This window comes from Myotis lucifugus, unplaced genomic scaffold (genome assembly GCF_000147115.1).
Source record: "Myotis lucifugus unplaced genomic scaffold, Myoluc2.0 scaffold_14, whole genome shotgun sequence".
Taxonomy (NCBI): domain Eukaryota; kingdom Metazoa; phylum Chordata; class Mammalia; order Chiroptera; family Vespertilionidae; genus Myotis; species Myotis lucifugus.
Genome location: NW_005871062.1, coordinates 14,380,995 through 14,393,791, shown reverse-complemented (window position 1 = coordinate 14,393,791; position 12,797 = coordinate 14,380,995). Strand labels below are relative to the sequence as shown.

At 36.0% G+C, this 12,797-nt stretch overlaps 1 protein-coding gene across 6 annotated transcripts in view; it reads left to right on the top strand.

The window, feature by feature from the left end:
- The window catches only part of MFN1 (mitofusin 1), a 34,247-nt gene extending 24,957 nt beyond the window's left edge, over window positions 1-9,290 (top strand). For 5 of the 6 annotated variants that reach the window (XM_023750654.1, XM_006084897.3, XM_006084898.3 and 2 more), the window contains 4 exons: window positions 1,503-1,646; window positions 2,473-2,669; window positions 4,912-5,046; window positions 7,011-9,290. In XM_023750654.1, coding sequence (XP_023606422.1) covers window positions 1,503-1,646; window positions 2,473-2,669; window positions 4,912-5,046; window positions 7,011-7,092 — 558 coding nt within the window. In that variant the 3' untranslated portion in view covers window positions 7,093-9,290. The remainder of the gene's footprint in view (window positions 1-1,502; window positions 1,647-2,472; window positions 2,670-4,911; window positions 5,047-7,010) is intronic. The other variant, XR_002828244.1, reaches the window with a different exon arrangement.
- The last annotated feature ends 3,507 nt before the right edge of the window (window positions 9,291-12,797 follow it).

Genomic DNA, 12,797 nt, shown 5'->3' with positions numbered 1-12,797 from the left:
GGAGGTTTTTGTTTTAGTTAATCCTCACCTGAGGATATTTCTTCCACTGATTTTTAGAGAGAGTGGAAAAGAGTTAGGGAAGGATTGGGGGGAGAGAGAGAGAAAGAGAGAGAGAGAGAGAGAGAGAGAGAGAGAGAGAGAGAGAGAGATTGGTTGCCTCCCACACTTGCCCCAACCTGCAACCAGATACTTGTCCTTGACTGGGAATCCAACCCTCGACCCTTCAGTGAGCTGGTCAATGCTCTAATCCCACTGGCCAGGGCACTCTTCAGGGCACTCTTGTTCTTTCTTTCTGTAGACATCAGTTTTCACTTCTCTTGAGTGTATACCTAGTAGTGAAGGCAAAATATGTTTAACTTTCTGAAGAACTGCCAAATGTTTTCCAAAGTGGCTGCATTTTACATTCCCACCAACAGCATGTTAAGGTTCTGTTTCTCAACATTCTCATCCAGACTTGTTATTATCTGTCTTTTTTATTCCTAGAGTATATAAAGTGCTATCTCATTATAGTTTTGATTATATTGATTTTGAACATCTTTTCATGTGCTTTTAGCCATTCATGTATCTTGCTTTATAAAATGTCTATTCAAATCACTTGCCTAATTTTTAATCAGGTTATTTGGCTTCTAATTGACTTCTAGGAGTTCTTTATTTATTCTAGATACAGGTCCTTTATCAGATATATGGTTTCTAAATATGCTCTTCTAATCTGTGGCTTATCTTTGAACTTTCTTATAATGTATTTTTTTAAATTTATTTTCTTAATCCTCACCTGAGGTATATTTATTTCCTCAGGTGAGGAAACATAGGGTTTATTCAATGGAAGAGAGAAAGGGGTTGGGGGTGGGGAGAGAGAGGACATCAATGTAATTTGTTGCCTCCTGTAAGCACCCAGACCAGGGATCAAACCTGCAGTCTTTTGGTGTATAGGACAATGCTCCAACCAACTGAGCCACTTGGCCAGGGCTCTTGTGATTATTTTTATTTTTATTTTTTTTTATAATCCTCACCGAGGATATTTTTCCATTGATTTTTAGAGACGGTGGGGGGGTGGGGGGGGGCGTGGAAACAGAGAGATAGAAGCATTGATGTGAGAGAGACATCAATTGGCTGCCTCCTATATGTACCCCAACTGGAATCGAACCCTGCAACTGAGGTTTGTGCCTTGACCGGATTGAACCCGGAAACCTTCAGTCCGCAGGCCGACACTCTATCCACTGCAGCAAACTGGCCAGGGCTTTCATTTGAGGGTCTACTGTTATAGGTAAACTCATTGTATATTATGAAATTCATTATTCTTTACAGTAAGTCATAGAAAATTATGTCATCGAAATAAGTTTCAGATCACTTATTTTCTTCATGTATTTACAGTAAACTCATTAACTAAAGTTGTTCTTTTCATTGATTTACTACTATAATTTTAAAAGAAATGCAATATAATATAGTAAACTTCATTCCATTTATAGTTGTTTAATTGTAATCCTTTCACCCAATGTTTTTAGCTCCCCAGATCTTTAGCTTCTACTCCCACCAATCCAGCAACACCAGATAATGCATCACAGGAAGAAATCATGGTTTCCTTAATAACAGCATTAGCTTCTCTGACATCCAGAACGTCTATGGGCATCATTGTTGTTGGAGGAGTGGTAAGAAATACTTTTTATTATAATGAAAATGGAAATTTTACAAAGCTTTCTGTTATATCACAAAGAGAAAGGTATATTTCTGTTCTCAGGATGTATAAAATGACATCAAAAGGTGTAGGTTAAAGTTAGTGAATTAAGAAGAGTTTCACAAGCCTCATCTTAAATTTTTTAATTGAAATATAATTGATACTTACATTGTGTTAGTGTTAGGTGTATAGCATAATGATTTGATAAATATATGTATAGTGAAATTATTACCACAATATACATTTTTTAAAAATGCATCTTTAGGAAAGAAATACCACCAACTAGTTGGTCCTTGAACAATGAACAATGCTTTCCAACTATTTTTCCATCACAGTACACAAAGAAATGGTATTTGTCCATGGAGTAACAAGAATGATCCAGGTCCCATATCTAATTTTATCTAAATACCAAAGGGATCTGCCTTAAAGTATTAACGATTACTTCTTAGTAGTAGTTCTTACATGTTAAAAAAAATTTTTTTTCATATCATTAACAGCATCAATTTACATGTTTTGGTTTTTGAAACCTCTAACCTAAAAGAAATAACCTCCTTTTCCAAGATATATTGAATCATCTCACCAAATGTCTAGCAGGTTATCAAACTTCTTGCCTGATATTTATGTGCTAACTCCTTTTTCAGCTTGTTTGATTTCTGATAACTTTAGATTCTCTTAGAGAATGAATATAAATTTCTTAAAAATGGATCTGACTCATAAGACCTATAGTACAATCTCCTTTGAGTACAATCTCCCCAGCAGTGTTTTTCTTTGTCAAAGTAAGCTGTAAATTTATCTTACAGATTTGGAAAACTGTAGGCTGGAAACTCATATCTGTTTCATTAAGTATGTATGGAGCTTTATATCTTTATGAAAGGCTGGCCTGGACCACCCGAGCCAAGGAGAGAGCTTTTAAGCAGCAGTTTGTGAACTATGCAACTGAGAAACTACAGATGATTGTTAGCTTCACAAGTGCAAACTGCAGCCATCAAGTACAACAGTAAGTTGAGAAATTCATCTTCATGAGAAAAAAAAAATTCATCTTTAGCTTTAAAAAAGGGCCGTATATTGAAGTATGCCATGCATGCAGAAAATGCACAAATAAGAGTATAGTGCATCCCTAACCCGTTGGTTCAGTGGGTAGAGTGTCGGCCTGCCGACTGAAGGGTCCCAGGTTCAATTCCGGACAAGGACATGTACCAAGGGCATGTACCTTAGTTGCAGGCACATCCCCAGTAGGGGGTGTGCAGGAGGCAGCTGATCGATTTTTCTCTCTTATCAATGTTTCTAATTCTCTATCCCTCTCCCTTCCTCTCTGTAAAAAATCAATAAAATAAAAAAGTTTAAAAAAGAGTATAGTGCAAAGATTACAATGTGAACCCATTTGTTGTTAACATAATAAATACCTGGGTCCATTGAGTGTCTTCTTTTATGTATCATAAATATTTCATTGATTTAGTAAAAATATGTAGAATTCCAATTAAGTCAGTGCATAATATTCTGCATTTGGATACTACTGAGAGATGAATTAAAAAGTTCATGATTACAACTTAATAAAAGACATAATGTACATCATTATAATAAAAGTGAAAAGTGATAAGTAATATGAGAGCTTCTTAATGTGAGGCACTAGAATCTGAAATCATGAAGGGTAGTGGATCAATATAGATTTCCTAGAGGACGGGTAGAATGTGCAGAATGGGAAGATATAGGCAGAGAAAACAGCCCAAACCAAAGGCAAGAGGGTAGAGAAAAAGGAATGTGTTCAGAAACAGGAGAGTTTCAGTGAAATATGTATATATGGGGATGGGGACAGGAGTCTGGATAATTAGAAATCCTGGGAGTGATATCACTAATATTTAGCTCCAGGACAAATAGCTTTGCAGTGGTGTGGTGTGTATAGAATGGTTTAAATTAAGGAGACAAGAATTTGCAGGTAGATTTTACTGTTTCAGATACAAGATGAAAGCCTGTACTTAACTGAGCTATAGAGAATGGAGACGAGGGCATGGATTTGAGACCACTGAATTAGTTCATTCATTTACCAAATAGTTATTGAACTCCTATTTTATATAATAGGGTGTTTTTTTGTTGTTGTTGTTTTTTTGTTTTTTTTATTCCTCACCTGAGGATATTTTTTCCCTTTGATTTTTAGGCAGGGTAGAAGGGAGGAGGAGAGAGAGAGAGAGAAACATCGATGTGAGAGAGACACATCGATTGGTTGCCTCCCGAATGCACCCCAACCCAGGCCATGGATCTAGCCTACAACCGAGTTTCATGCCCTTGACGGGAATCAAGCCCAGGACCTTCAGTCTGCAACCACTGAGCAAAACCAACCAGGGCATATATAATAGTTTTAATTTTATATTAAGGAAGATCTTCTATTGAATATATCTGGACCTCCAACAGAAATCAGCTGAGGTTCACATAAAAACAAAGTTAATAAAGCTTTCCATTCAACTGATGGTCAAATATTTATTGTCTGCCATGTGACAATAACTGCTAAACGTTATAGGAAATAAAAAGTTAAAGATAACTTTCCCTAGAGGATGTCACACTGTAATGGAGATAACCTTAACTAATTACTCAAAGTAATACTAGCTGTATATTAATTTAATGAAACATTAAAATAATGAAAGATGCTTCATTTGTCCAATATTGATAATTAAAGACCATGGAATGGGAAAGATGTACAGGAGAATAATTGGCAGAAAAAAACGAGTAAGACAGTTAATGATATTCCAGAAATATACACCTGCTAGACATGTTCCCAGTTACAAAATATAACATATGAACTAGCACACAAAAGAAGTAATGCCCTTTGATTCTGGAAACATTGTTAAATGTTATGATTTAAAGTATTTTTCATAAGTTATAGGATTAATGAAATTTTCTTTTCTGTTCTCAGTAATTATTTTTATGGTAGGAGGTGAGTAAGGTTTACTGTGCTTCTGAAGAAATATACCCATCGTTTGCCTTTTTATAGCTTGTTCATGTTTACAACCATATGGCAGAGGAAATAGTGCCTGTTGAGCATTGATCTTGAAGCCAGATGGAATTAGGCCCACAGTCATATTAAACTTACAAGTTCCATGCCTCCCTCATCCCATTCTTAGCACTTTGTTCTTTAATACCTTATGTTTTAAGAATATTTTAAACTTGTGATCTTTTATATAATCTTTTGAAAGCCCATTCATTTTAAGACATTTGTGATAGCTGATAAAATTGTTTTTTATTTTAAGGGAAATGGCAACCACTTTTGCTCGCCTTTGCCAACAAGTGGATATTACACAAAAACATCTGGAAGAAGAAATTGCTAGATTTTCCAAAGAGATAGATCAATTGGAGGAAATACAAAACAATTCAAAGCTTTTAAGGTACTTAAAGCATTTTTTTCTCAATAATATGAACATTTATTAGTCTCATTACCAAAATATAATTATGTAAATCACTAGTGATTATATTAAAACTTTAGCTTTTTGATGGCTTAAATTATAATGTTCCATAGTTTGAAAATTTCACTGAATGCTAATTTCAACAAGAAGAAACATCTGATGTAAATGGATGCTTTTAGATGTCAACTTCAAACTCTCTGTTAAACTATATTAGTCCCTTTTGAGAGTACAAGTTCTGTAATTAAAAGTATCACTTTTTAGTCCTATATCTCCAAGACTCATAACTTCCATTTTCACTGGGGAATATTTAATTCAAGGCTATAAAAGTAAAAAAAAAAAAAAAAAAAAAAAAAAAACCACGTAGTATAATGTGGAATTCTTGTTTAATATGGTTTATCATGGATTCTTCAGGGGTCTAAATCAATTCTGTTTTAGGGAACAAGTTTCACCATGTGGTCTCTACTTCTTGGCAGTTAACAACTTTCCACTTCATTACCCATTTGCTGGTTTACGTATGAGTCTGAGGGAATCATTAAGCATCATTTAGTCCCTGCTGCTACTTACCTGGGTACTTACTACATACAATTGCCCATATAAGAGCAGTCTGTAATGTCTGCAAATTGGAGAGGCTGTCTTTGTGTCCTGAATTTTGAGACGTCTATTTAAAGCACGTGTGGTCATGTCTCTCCATGGTGTCCCAATCTGACAGCAGGCACACTCTCAGTGCACCTCAGTCTCAGACTCCAGAGAAGATGACTGCCTATCCCTTAGGCCCCAGCCTCCTTTCTCACAACCAGTCACACCCAAGTGCTCCATTGCTCCCATTTCAAGTTAGATCTTCCCAAAGACAACCTTTCAAAGTTGGCAAAACTATATGCAGTAGAAGTTTTTTTGTTTTTTAACCTAGGGAGGTTTTTAAATCGTTTCATCTTGTCATAGCAGAACATAAATGACAAAACAGATAATTGGCACTAATGTACTTTTCTGATTTTGGCTGGACTGACCTGAATAAGTATGAATATTTTTGATCTACTAATTCATCCTTTTTCTAAGAGGAAAATAAAAAAATATATATATATATATCACTAGAGGCCCGATGCACAAAATTTGTGCAAGACTAGGCCTTCCTTTCCCCGGCTGCTGGTAACAGCTTCCCTCTGGCACCCGGGACCTGGGCTTCCCTCGCAGCCCCGGCTTCTTCGGAAGGACGTCTGGTCTAATTAGCATATTACGCTTTTATTATTATAGATAATTGGAATCTCTATTGTTACTGGATCAGGCTCAGCCATTGAGATAGAACTTAACTTACCTAGTTTTTCAGGAGAGTGGTTCGAAGAAATATACAGTAGAATTCATATATACATCTAACTTATATGACCTCAAGCATGTGCACTCAACAAAACAAGACCAAGATAAAAAGAAAGGGAGAAGCTCATTCAAGTATGTGTGTGTGCTCTGGCACAGTATGAGAATGGAAGAGCGAATCTGTGTTTCTTGGTCAATTTTAGGTCCAGTTTTCCTCCTTTTATGGACAGTTGGCAATCAAATACGATTCTAGTATTTAAAAAAAATTTTTTTTGGTATCCCATGGTCCATATATAAAACCACTTATTCTGTACTTGATGCTTAAAGGAAATTCAAGGACAGTTATAACTGTACGTCACTTAGGCTTTGACTCCCATGAAAGACGATAGGACTTTCGTTTTCTATGCTTTTTAATAATTATTTTAAGTCCTGAGCATTGGACTGTGTTTACTGCACAGCTGTAGTAGCACAAATAAGTACTCTTAAAAGGGTATTTATAGTGTAGTCTGAGTTCAGATAAATGTAGCAGCAGTTGGCTAGTGTTGTTGTGTGTGTTTTTTTACTTTTTAAGATTGAATGGAATGCATTTTTAAATTGACCTTAATGATTTTGGTGTTTTGTTCGTGTGTTTTTTTAATTAGAAATAAAGCTGTTCGACTTAAAAATGAGCTGGAGAATTTTACTAAGCAGTTTCTACATTCAAGCAATGAAGAAGAATCTTAACGATAGAAATCGCTTTGGTGATCATCATAGGAGAAAATGCAGCTTGGATGATTTGGGACAGTTATTTTTATGAAATGGTTTTAAATATGAATTGTATTCACTATACCTAAATAGCAAATTCTTGTGTAGATTCTGGTAATGATCTATCTCAGGGTGTTTGCATTTCTGAAGAGTGTTATTATATCTCTTAATTTAATTCTGGGTAAAGAACAGGCTAAGTTGTTTGATGTGGTAAGGTGATGAATTAGTTAAGAACAGCAGAACCAACTATGTGACCCCTGAGGGGTGGGGCCTTACTCTTGATTAGGGCTCTCTTCGTTTTTGCTTCTGAAACACTCAGCTTCCTGGCATCCAGGAGTTAGAGAATGCTCTTTCTTCTCAAAACTAATTTTTGATGTCACTTTAATGGGAATAGTCACTTTTTTGTTTTATACCTGCATTGTTTTAACCACCAAAAAGGAGTGTGTAATGTTCTTGAGTGTATTATCTTGTGAGTTACAGTCATTTTTGCCATTCTGGCAGGTATGTAAACCACTAATAAATAAGCTGTTGTTTACTCCTTATATTCCCATGAAAACTAACGTAAAGCAGTATAAAGGTTAGTTATTCTAAAAGTATCTGGGTTGAAATAGCTTCCTGATGTTTCTAGAGAAACATTTTCAGCTTCAGCTATGAGTACAGTAAGGGAAGTTAAGTTTTAGAAGTTTGAAGTGATAAAAATAGCCAGATGGGAGGTCTGAATTTTGAGTGGTTACAGTCATGTAAAAATTCTGTTCTTCAGAAGGTATTTGTTGAGGATACTGATGAATTGTCCTCCTGAGATGGCTTTACTTTTATTTAATTGTATGAATTTGCCAGGGCATGGTTAAAAATTATCACTGTATTTTTTAGTTTAATGAAATGTTTATGGATTCAAGTATTGTGTGTGTTTGTGTTAAAAACTAATTGAAACTTACATGGAAACGTTTAAAAAATGACATTCTAGGGCTTTGTTATGCAAAAGGGAGCCTTGAGGACCACCAAATCCTCTTCAATCCCCCTAGGTGCTTGTGAGACAGCAAGGAGGACACAGTACTGCTTTTCCAGAGGGATAACGTTTCAGGCTCCTTTCTTCTTTTAATACTCAGTGCTTCCTTTTCTGTGCCTTTAAGGCTCCTGGATACCGTTCTGTCTTTTCACAGCTGGTGCAACAACACTATTTTTCAGGCTATTTTAAAGAGAATATTATGTAGGCCTTAAGCCTTTCAAAAATATATTTTTATGCCAATCAGATACTAGGATGCCAAATTTGCAATAAATATTAATTTATAGTTTTTGTTGTTGCTTTATAACCAAAATTGGTACAGGCCACCAATAAGTGTGGATCAGGTAACACCTGCAGCATGAAAACTTGATGTCTAAAGTTACAAGCTCTAGTTCTTAAATTTAAACAAAGTACTTGAAATTTTGAAACAGCATAGTGGTTTGGTATCGCCTCATTAGTATACTACTATGGTTCTCAAAGTTTGGTCCTTGGATCAACAGTATCACTTGTCAACTTGTAAGAGGTACACATTCTTGGTCCTACCCCAGACCCAAGAATCAAACACTAGCTCTGGGGGCCAGCACTCTCGTAAGAAGCCTTTCAGGTCATCCTGATGCATGCTAATATTTGGGAAGTCCAGGAATTGTGATTCTGGTATATAAGTTTGTAGTAAGTTTTCCATCACCAGTTTGAATGCATTCTACCTAATCAAGTTTGAAAATCTATATGAATGTTGGAAATGGACACTAAAATAATGAGACCCAACCTTTATGCCTAGAGGTAAGTGCACCTATGACCCAGCCCGTGAATTCTACAGAAATCATGTAAGTTACACCTGATGTAATTCAGAGTTCTTATTCACTATGTGTTTGCAGATTAATTTATAAACTTTGTATAACCTCAAACTTTTTACAAAACTACATTTTTAAAATAAGTATGCAAACTTGCAAGGTGAGAATAAAACTTTTGTCTGATAGTTGATAAATGTAGCATTTATACTGGCATTTAGTGAGTCTTGCTCCTAATTTTATGGTAGGTATATAAACTGTCTTGGGCAGACCGGTTCATCTTTTGATTGGATTTACTCATTTAGCATGCCTGGTCGTATATTGGAAATTTCCTCATTAATCCTCCCCCAAGACTGTGGTTATGAAAATAAAAACTTATAATTCTAGCCCTGACAAGTTTGGTTCAGTGGATGGCACTTCACTATGGGTTCAGTTCGTCAAGGACACATGTCCAGTTTGCCCACTCGATCCCCATAGGGGGCATGCAGGAGGCAGCCTATCAGTGATTCTCTTTCATCATTGATGTTTCTGTCTCTCCCTTTCCCTTCCTTTCTGAAATCAATAAGAATGTTTTTTTTAAAAAAAACCTTAAAATCCTATAAGCAATGGAATTATTTATCCAAAGGGAGTTCCAGGGAAAGAATGACTTAATTTTGCTTTTTTTAAAAAAATATATATTTTATTGATTTTTTACAGAGCGGAAGGGAGAGGGATAGAGAGTTAGAAACATCAACGAGAGAGAAACATCGACCAGCCGCCTCCTGCACACCCTCCACTGGGGATGTGCCCGCAACCAAGGTACATGCCCTTGACTGGAATCGAACCCGGGACCTTTCAGTCTGCAGGCCGACGCTCTATCCATGAGCCAAACCAGTTAGGGCTTAATTTTGCTTTTTTAATGACAATTTGTGGTCCTTTTAAGGGTAAGCTAACATAGTACTAAAGGAGCACTATGATTTCTTGCTCTGAACGCTAATTACAAATCTATAATAAAAAAAGCGTAATATGCTAATTAGACTGGACAGCCATTCGGAAGACCTTCCGGACGAAGCCAGGGCTGCAAGGGAAGCCCGGGTCCTGGGTGCCAGAGGGAAGCTGGTGCCAGCAGCCAGGGGAAGGAAGGCCTAATCTTGCGCGAGTTTCATGCATCGGGCCTCTAGTATTTAGATAAAGGACATATTGGGCTTGTAGTTTAGGTCTGGGACTTAATGTTGAAATCTAAATTTGACTTAAAATATACCACATGAAATCTGGTTAAAGTACTTTATTGATTACAATATTTCAGCCAACAATATTTCACAGAGCTACTGTACAAATACAGGAATGAATCACTGTGCAAGAAAGATCCAAGAATACTGTTAAATCGTGGAACAAATCCATCTTTCGTTTGGTTTAGAGCCTGTACAAGAGCTTTAAGTACACTCACCTCTCCCATAGCTATACTACTGACATCCCAAGTCAACTGGCCACAGTGTGTCAAAACGATTCTAAGTGAAGAAAAACATTTTAATCAAACTTTTAAAAACCCACTTACATGTGAATGCCTTTGAATAAGAATATGCAAATGCTTCTTTGCAAAGAAAACAAAAGGATAGAGCACCATTGTGTGACAGACATCAAAGGCTGGAAGTACCAAGTATATCTCCAAGGTTCTATTAACTAAGAAATAAATATTGTATGATTTTTTTGTCGGGCACATTGAACACCAGTTAGAACACAACCAGTTTTTTTCATAATGCTGCACTGTCTTTTATAGGGTAATTGGATTAAGGAAAAAAAACGACAGGAAATTTTATTAACATGCAAACAAATTAGCTAAATACAAGTTGTACCTTTACTCTTTAAAACAGTGCTAAGACATTCAAATACAAACCATTTTCATGAGTACCTATGGTAACCAGTATTTTTAAAAACACTAAATTTAAGGCAACTAAAATTGAACGAGGGAAGAACTAGTAAGTATAAAGTACTTTACATTCTACTTAATCAAATTTAAAATGCCAATTTTATCATTGTGCTACCTTTCCTCACAAGAAAGTTTAGCTTGTGGGCCTTAAAAATTCTAACAGGATGGGAGAAAGTTTAAAATTTTGCTTTCCACAATGGCGAAAGGGGAACTAGAAGCTGAACATAATAATTAATTTTAAAAAATTTTCTTTAAGCCTGACTCACACCCTAAAGACTCTAGAAAAATAAAAATCGTAGAAAGGAAATTATTAAAATAAGCTTTTGGGAGGTTGTTTAATCAGTTTGTATACATTTACTATTCTATACATCAACAAATAAGTCACAAGTATTCAATTTTGTTAGTTTTTAAAAAATATATTTTATTGATTTGAGAGGAGTAGAGAGGGAGATAGGAACATCAATGATGAGAGAATCATGTATCAGCTGCATCCTGCACGCCTCCTACTGGGGATTAAGCCCACAATCCAGGCATGTGCCTGACCAGGAATCGAACTATCACCTCCTGGTTCATAGGTCAATGTTCAATCACTGAGCCACACTGGCGGGGCTTGTTATAGTTTTATAATGTGGTACATTCACAGTGTTCAAAGCATAAGCTTCCCTGAAGGTTTTTGCTTTTAAAATGGTCAGTCGGTATTATTAAATCTAAGACCTCAAAAATGCCAGAAAAGGTCAATTATATAATATTTCACAGTATCTTTTTTAACAGTAATAAAATTTCACTTTCTCACCTGGATAAGTCAAGATCCATCAGGTTAACTTTTAAATTGCTTACCCCATACTCCAGAAGCACCTATATTCCTTATGTCTAGCAGACTACACTTTCATCACATAGTATTCATCAGTTCAGCTGAATCTAAATTAAAAAGAACTGCTTGCTATTCTCTTATAGTTGAAATATTAAGCCCAAATCTTTGCCTCTATGAAGATGGAACTCAATATGGTATGTGTAACCTTGGAGTCATAGGTATAGAAATATGAGCTAGGGAGGGACCTAGCTCATGGTAACAAGAAGTCCTTTCTTGAGCAGGTTTTTGGGTGATTTAATCACATGGCAGGTCACTATTTTAGAAAAGAATGTATGCCTTTAAAATATTATTTCTTTTAATATATTTTATTGATTTTTTTACAGAGAGAAAGACAGAGAGAAAGGGAGAAGGATAGAGAGTTAGAAACATCGATCAGCTGCCTCCTGCACACCTCCTACTGGGGATGTGCCCGCAACCAAGGTACATGCCCTTGACTGGAATCGAACCTGGGACCTTTCAGTCCACAAGGTGATGCTCTATCCACTGAGCCAAACCAGTTAGGGCTAAAATATTATTTTTAAAAAGTTCTTGTTAGATCTCTAAAAACAACTTTATGAGGTGATTAGAGAGTCTACAAATAAAACCTGTTTCTTATAAGGTAAAAAGAAAAATAGGGCTTAGTTAACTCCAATATACTTTTTTGTTTTTTAGTCCTCACCTGATTATATTTTTCCCATTGATTTTTTTAGAGAGGGGGGTGTGGGAGAGAGAAATATCAACGTGAGAGAGAGACATCAATTGGTTGCCTCCCGCACATGCCCCAACAGGGGCCGAGACCAACCTGCAACCAAGGTATGTGCCCTAGTTCAGGAATCGAACCCGTGACCCTTCGGTTGGCGGGCCAACGCTCCAACCCCTGAGCCAAACCAGCCATACAAATTCTTGATAATACAAATTCTTTAAAACTACATTTGGCCATATTTTTTAAGTATTCAAAAACTAAGATTCAAACTACGGTGTTTCTACAAATTATATATTGGTGTTTTTTTTACTTCAGGAAGTCTCATGAAAACAGAATTAAATAATCAGCTGAACTTGAACTGCAAGTAAATATATTTAGCAACTGGAATCCATATTACTAGAAAGCAAAAGCTTAGTAAGTTAATGTGGTAAGGA